The sequence below is a fragment of the Schistosoma mansoni genome, chromosome W, assembly GCF_000237925.1.
Source record: "Schistosoma mansoni strain Puerto Rico chromosome W, complete genome".
Classification (NCBI taxonomy): Eukaryota; Metazoa; Platyhelminthes; class Trematoda; order Strigeidida; family Schistosomatidae; genus Schistosoma; species Schistosoma mansoni.
The window spans coordinates 53,786,153-53,793,942 of record NC_031502.1 but is presented as its reverse complement, the minus strand read 5'-3'; the positions used below and the strand labels follow the sequence as shown (position 1 = coordinate 53,793,942).

The 7,790-nt window shown below is 32.6% G+C and overlaps 1 protein-coding gene across 1 annotated transcript; it reads right to left on the bottom strand.

Annotated features, from left to right (window-relative positions):
- Positions 1–6,101: 6,101 nt before the first annotated feature.
- Smp_161880 (hypothetical protein) lies at positions 6,102–7,232 on the bottom strand (the record flags this gene model as incomplete). The annotated part of the gene is made up of 2 exons (XM_018790163.1): positions 6,102–6,132; positions 7,093–7,232. The coding sequence occupies 2 exons, from the start codon at positions 7,230–7,232 to the stop codon at positions 6,102–6,104; spliced, it is 171 nt and encodes a 56-aa protein (XP_018655534.1).
- Between the last annotated feature and the right edge of the window lie 558 nt (positions 7,233–7,790).

Here is a 7,790-nt window from a genome sequence, read left to right as displayed (position 1 = left end):
AAATCTACAATACAAAATGTCATCATTTTGTAGCTTACTAAACTGTGTTCCTTCCCATTTCTCAATCATTGTAACAAAAAAACAACATTTACGTATTAACAACAAAAGAGGTCCATTCTTCTAGGAAACAACCATGAGGAGAGAGAGAATCACATATTTAATATAGAATCACAGTACCATCGTGATTATTGTAACAATCATAAAGTGGAACTACCAACTATGAATAAACTAGTACAGACTAATAATAATAATGTAAAGAATATAATATAGAGAACACCACAGAATCCATGCCAAAATGAAACTGAAAAAAACGTAAGACAATAGAAAGAAAGGAAGTAATTCTACCGGAATATTTTCAGAATACTAAACAACGAGAAAAAAAGTACTTGAAATCTATTCTTCTAGATGCTAAACAACAGTCGTCTTACTATGGCAACCGTTTCAAGTGAAAAGTTGGGATATGTATGCATGCGTATATCATTTTATTTATGGCTATGGAAAAGAATTAAAAACTATTAAACTTAATTGGCTAGTTTCATAAATGTTAAGTTGAATGTTATTTTGATAAAAAAAATGAGTATTCAATGTAAAATTGGGCTGAAAGTGAGATTACACTCTTATATGAAGCACTGACACATTAAACAAACGAAAGAATGCTCGAAAATGCTAGATATCACACATCTTTTAAAAGCTTTGATGAAAAGTTAGACATTTATTTTTATCAGAAGGGGTTTCTTTTGTGGAGACTTAGTATTTTCATAGTTGAAAGCGTGAGTCAATTGAAGCTAAACCACCAGATTTTTAACAGTAGTTCATTATCTAGCCTTTTTAAGCATTCTTTCGTTCGTTTAATGTATCAGTACTGTATATAATTGTGTAATTTTCACTGGGAACTTCATTTTATTCCTCTAAGGTTATCGACTTATATCTTCTGTGAACATAATACTATTACAAATTCCAACTTGCCAAATGATAAAAAGGAAGTAAACATTGAAGCTTAAAGCTTGGACTGAGAATTATCATTGGAAATTATACTTTTCATAGGCAGCATTCACTCAATTGGATGAACGGAAAAATATTAGATATTGTACGCTTATTTAAATGTTAACAAAAACAAATACACTTGAAAGTCATGGATACATATACTGTTTATCTTTTTAAATATACAATAGTTTTTCTTTTAATTGTGAATAATTTTTTTCTGGTTAGCGTTTTTTTAGCGAGTTGGTTTTCTACGCGATGGGGTTGCTAACCCCATGCCCAACCCTCCTCCTTTACCCGTGCTTGGGACCGGCAGTAGCCCCCGGAGGAGCTACAGGATTGCTCTTACCTTTTCTCTTTCTCCTGGTGATCAACTGGATCATGAAGACGTCAACATCTGGAGGAAAGCACGGGATACAGTGGACAGGTAGGATGCAGCTGGACGATTTAGACTTCGCAAATGATCATGCTCTTCTATCACACACGAAACAACAAATGCAGGAGAAGACGACCAGTGTTGCAGCCTCAGCAACAGTAGGTCTCAATATACACAAAGGGAAAAGCAAGATTCTCCGATACAATACAACATGCACCAATCAAATTACGCGTCACAAGACAAGCCCTCACATGGAATCCTGAAGGCCAAAGGAGAAGAGGAAGACCAAAGAACACATTACGCCGAGAAATAGAGACAGACATGAGAAGAATGAACAAAAACTGGATAGAACTAGAAAGAAAGGTCCAGAACAGAGTGGGTTGGAAAATGCTGGTCGACGGCCTATGCTCCATTGGGAGTAACAGGCGTATGTAAGTTTTTTTTTTAACATCCCATTAGTTGAATATAAATATTGTTAAAGTTTATGTAGGCTGTGTACTGAAGGGAATAACATTTATCCATGAAGTTTTTTTTCTAATCTATGGATTAGAATAAAATAAACCGGTTTATTTTGGGAAATCTATCTATCTAATTTTTTTTCACCATAGAAATTAAATTTTCTCTATAGTTTGATTCAGTTTGAAATCAGTCAGTCATAAGTAATATTAGATTTAGCAAATATGTGCATTCATTTGAGCTGTCACATCATATCAATGCAGTGAGATGAAATATTTAAGACAAATGCCAATGTAGTGGAAGTTTTGACAAAATCAGTGTTATCAGAATATGCTAGGCATGGACGAATTGATTAGAGAAAGATAAGACGGATTAGTGAAAATAAAAAGTGGATATACTTGTCGCATTGGGATCAATTCTGAGACATGTCATCTAAAGTTTCCAACTACTACCCGCGATCTCAATCCGATAGTCTCTGCCTATCAACACAGCTTAGTTCAGCAGTAAGCTATTTCATGAACTGATGTTGTAGCTTGAAATGGCTATCTCTAGCTTTCTTCCAATCAACTACTACGCAAACACAAAGTATTTATTATACATTACAGACCAATACTCACAAGGAAATTCGTTGAATACTTAAAGAGCGTTAAACAATTACTGATGGGAAAGAATAAAACTTAATAAATAAGTTATCACTATATTAGTTGGGGGGTGACCTAAAAAATCTATATCCTAAAATTCTTTACATTTTAAATAAATTTTAATCAGGTTTATTGTTATATTCAGCATTTTGCATAGAAAAAAAATGTAATTTTGTTACAAAGCACAACTATGGAAATGTAATAGTAATAAAACTGAAACAGTAATGAAAGTCTGTGCTTCATTCCTATTATCTCTAGAAACTATGCTTTGAGATGAGATTTGTTCTCTGTTCCTCTAAATTAGATCAATAACTCCGTTATAGTTAGCAACATTTCAATTCCTTGTTGTACATTGATTGTTTGATTAAACAAAGTTTTTTTCACAATAGAGTATACAATTAATTCTATAATTATTAAGAAGAGGAGGGGGAACAAGGAAAATCTGAAAGTTAAGAAGCATTTATTACATTATATATTCCATGTTGTTTCTTATATACTTCTGGATTCACCGTTCCTACAATTGAAGAACATATGAAACTTAAAACAAATGTCAACCAATATCAAAGTCAAAATCTTCAATAAGAACGTCAACACACTTCCATTGTTCGCAGCTGAAACTCCGAAAATTACTACAACCATCATCAAAAATGTACAAATACTCATAAACATTTGTCTACTCAAGATACTCAATGTCCGTTGATCAGATACCATCAGTAACAACGCATTATGGAAGAGAACAAACCAACTTGCGGTTGAAGGGGAAACTAAGAAAAGACGTTGGAAGTGGATGGGAAACAGATTTCGGGGATCATGAAACTGCATCATGAAGCAAGTGCTTACCTGGGATCCTGAGGGGGGAAGGGGGAAAGAAGGAGGCCAAAGAACACACTGAGCCGAGAATCGGGTGCAAACATAAAAAGGATTAATAGCAACTGGAGAGATGTGTAAATGATTGTTCAGGACTGAGTTGGATGGAGAATGCTGGTGTGCTGCCTATGCTCCTCCGCGACGGATGACAGACGTAAAGCCATCTTTGGATAGCCGTCTAACATTCAGTTATACATTTTTTAAAAATGTGTTTCAGTTCTTTCAAATTATAATTCGTAAATCATATCAATCAATCAGTTCAACCTTACATCATTAAACTGTGAAAATTAGAAGGCCTACGTATTATTGGCAATGACTTCAAATAATACTTCTGGGTATAATACACGTCAGATAGAAAAAAACAAAGCGGTTGTTTTAAAATTAGCTGAATAATCAATATATTATTTTATTCCCAGGTAAAGATAGCTTCCTTTGTACCTGCCTGCTTTGTTTATCTAAAGCCATAGAGTATCTCTATATTGTTATATATATAAATCGACCATATGGTTTCAGTACAATGCAGTTTATAAATAAGATGAATAGCCTATTTCACATGCCAATCAAAGCAACCTTAATTTACTTGTTATCATTTGAATAACAGAATAAATTGTAAATTTGATGGTAATAATAATTATTAATAGTAATTCTATGCATAAAATAGAAAAACAGTGGGTACAATCACCTATTCACCTTTTGGGAGGGGGACAAGTAAGTTGTTTCGGAAGAAAATCAGGTAATTAATGTTAAACTCCTTTGGATTTAAAACTGCTTCTCTGGTTACACTAACTTATATACACAAAATAAAATTCATTTGCAAATGCTTTTTAAATTTTCCCGCTGTTGAGGTTAAGGACCGTACCCAGTCTTTTTTGTTATCTGTGCATCCTAATCAAACTGCCACTATGTTATCATTGGATATTGACTAGTATTGGAGTTCAGGACACGCATTTCGTCCTATCTGAGACTAAACAGCTTGATGTATCCTCATCCAAGTTTTAATATTCATACCGAGACTTGAACTTAGTTTATTTCACTTCAGACTCCTACAGACTTCATTTCCTTTGCATTAGCCATTGTCGTTTTAGACTCAGCAGCTTAACAGGCAACGGGTTAGGTGTTTTAAAGCTAAAGATTCAACACTCAAGTCGCAACATGAACATATATTCAGCTCTTTATACTCAGTCCTATGATTGCTGCAACTCAAATGGATTTATTCAAAGATGTGCTCCGTTGAAAGAACGAACCTATATTGTCTAGCTTTTGAGAATTTTCCGCTTGTATGAATGAATGTTCAACAAATCTACAACCCATGTGGTTGTAATATTAGTAATGAGTAAAAGTACTGTGCACAGATTTATTTAACAATTTCGAAAGTAATTTTCACTGAAAAATGATATTACTGGAAGAATTAATTAGAACCAGTAAGTAGTGGATATGCATTTGGTTCAATTTTATTTAAGATTACTCTGAAATAAATACACCCAATCGAGCTCAAGATTTAAAAAAATATCTCAAGAGGAGCAATAAGTCATTCTACTAATCTATTAAAACTAACCAATTCACATTCTTAATTTTAATCGCCACAAAATAGCTAGATTTTAATGCAGTCATTTAATCAACGATTTATTCTCTTTCTCTCAAATGAATAAACTTCACGTATTATAGAATTTCACTAAAATTAAAAGCAAAGATGGGTTGTGACTAACAGTGGCATCCAGGATGAGTGTTTCGTCCTATTTTGGACTCATCAGCTGGATGTACTGCATTCCATAGTTGATGTTCACTCTGGGACTCGAACCCAGTACTGTTCGCGTCCTAGATTCCACTGCTAGCCACCATCCATTTTTGTTTATAGCGCTTGTGACTTAAGGTAAAAGAGAGACAATCCGTACATGATGCACATATACCATTAAGAGACTGATCAACTGAAGTCATAAATATCAATGAGAAGATTCAAACAAACAATGAAAAATAAATTCCACTAAGATGTTCAAAAATTAATATTAAAACCGTTATATCAATTGAATGCGTGCGTGCCCTGTTTAATATGATGTGATGAGACCACCTATTGGAGAGGGGGGAATTATCGATACACGGAAAAAAACCGTATGAGCAGTCTAGAGTACTTGTTCGTCTTGCTTTCTACCCAGCCCAGCCAGTTACGTTTAGAACACCAATAACACCCTCTGCAATATGAATCATTATGATCAAACATACTGGGTTTATATACCAAACAAACTGACTACATCGTACCATAAAATACAAAAAAACATTTTTACAAGATTTGACCAAATGTGGCTGTGAATAGGCGGAACAGTAATCAATAGACCAGGGATAACTCAAGAATGGTAAATCGTATAATAATAGTGTATAGGTCAAAATAAAGCTTATAATAAGAGGGACATGAATATGAATAGTTTAGTTACTTAACAATTATACAATAAAAAATATACATATCGTACTGGTCCATAAATAACCCTCAGAAGTTACCATTTATAAATCTCCACGGGTTATAACAAAAACTACTCATCAATGAACACATGATTCTTGTTTACTAAATTGTATTTTCTTTTTTACAAAAAAAAAAGAAAAACAATCGATTTTATGAGATTTGTAAACAATCTAAAAGAAAAAGAACTTTCTAATTTACTTATAAAAGACTAATTAAATTCAAATGGAATAAACTAAGAAAAAAAAATCTTTATTATTGGAACATTGATTCATGAGGGAAAGTTTTTATCTTATTTTAAAATGATCGTATAATCTATTCATGATCTTAATCAAAAATCCTCTTGAAACTTTTTTTCTTTCCTAGAAAAGAAAAGTTTGAAGATGAGTAATTGTTTAATTAAATTAAATTAAACTACTCATGTATGGATAGAAAATCACGAATTTAATTTATTTTTTATTCCAACCATAATTGTTTATGGGGTATATAGTTGTCGAAGAAAGTTTTCCTGTTACTTTTTTCTTCGAAAACATCTTGATAAGTTTTCTTTGTTTTATTTTGTTTTGTTTTTTTCTTTATTTGTTTTGTATTCAATATGAAAAAGGAAGATATTTAAATTTGTAAATAAAATAAGGGGGGTTGAGTGTTTTTGTTTTTTTATTTTATATTTCAGTAAATATCAGAAAATGAGGTCAATTTGTGAGTATTTCCCCCCCCCTCCCAAAATTATTACTGTTATTATGTTTAATTAACATATAGTTTGGTATTAGTAACTTATAAAGCATAGATTTCGTAAAATTATAAAAGTAACTTATATATAGGTTATTAAAAGGCTATGTATTTACTACCCCTATGATGATAAAGTCAGTTATAGCATTTACGAAGAATTGTTGAAGGAACTTTTAACAGTAATATCCCACAATCATTTTTATTTATGAAGAATAAGGTGATAAGTGATTCCATTTCATTTTTATGGGGATTGTGGAAATTGTTGTATGTTATTAAAATCACAAACTTATCTGATTAAGACAGCCATGGAAAAGGTGAAAGCATTGAACTACCGTTTAGTCTGAGTATGGGATAGCCCAACAGTAAGTATCCACTATTCCACTGTGGGCAGAACCTAGTACTCCTAATCTCGTGCCCCAGCACTTATTATCTAAACCACTGATCCAGTATCCTATTGTATGCAAGTATAATTTCAATAAATCCAGAGTATTGTGCTGGGTGGAGAACTCAACTACATCATGGTTACAAACAGACCAGAATAAGATACATGTAAATTGATCACACAAAAAATCACAAACATCAAAATAACTTACCGTCCTGAACGACTGGCATCTTCATAAGACGACGTAATAATCGATGAACGATAGACTTCATAAAACATAGCTTCATCTACATCGCCTTTACTAATTTTTGAAGCTACACAAATTCGAATGCGGGCTGTAGACAGTCTCATTATAGCTAAAAGAGTTCTGTCAATAGCATATTAGAAGAAACAACCCTTGACAATGATGTGCGACATACTGCAGAAGGTTAAAAATATATTAAGTGTGGAAGGATAATTTTTAAATCTTTGCAGAACACTACAATGACAGCTAAATATTAATGGGAAGATTCAAACAACCAATATACATTAATTAAGATGTTCTTATAATTTCATCAATAGACTTGGGAATAATATACTCATCTGTCTGGTGATACCCACTTTGTTTTCTTAACCACTCACTATGAAAATTACTGTGGGGAAATTATAGAAATTAAAGTGCACGACTAAATTGTATGTCGGAGTAGTAAAGGAGTGCGTTGTGTAAAAAAGTAGAATGATTTTCTAAGTATCAGTGTAACCAAAAGCCTTTTCTTCGGTTAGTGATTAGATTTCTTTGAACAAGGTATAAATTTAATTCCCATATTGTCTATTGTCTTCGCAAATTTAATTAAATTTGAATGATTTTATCTGTTAGTGCGTTAAAATAACATCTGAAAGCTCGACATTAAATGTGTACCAGGTAACAGA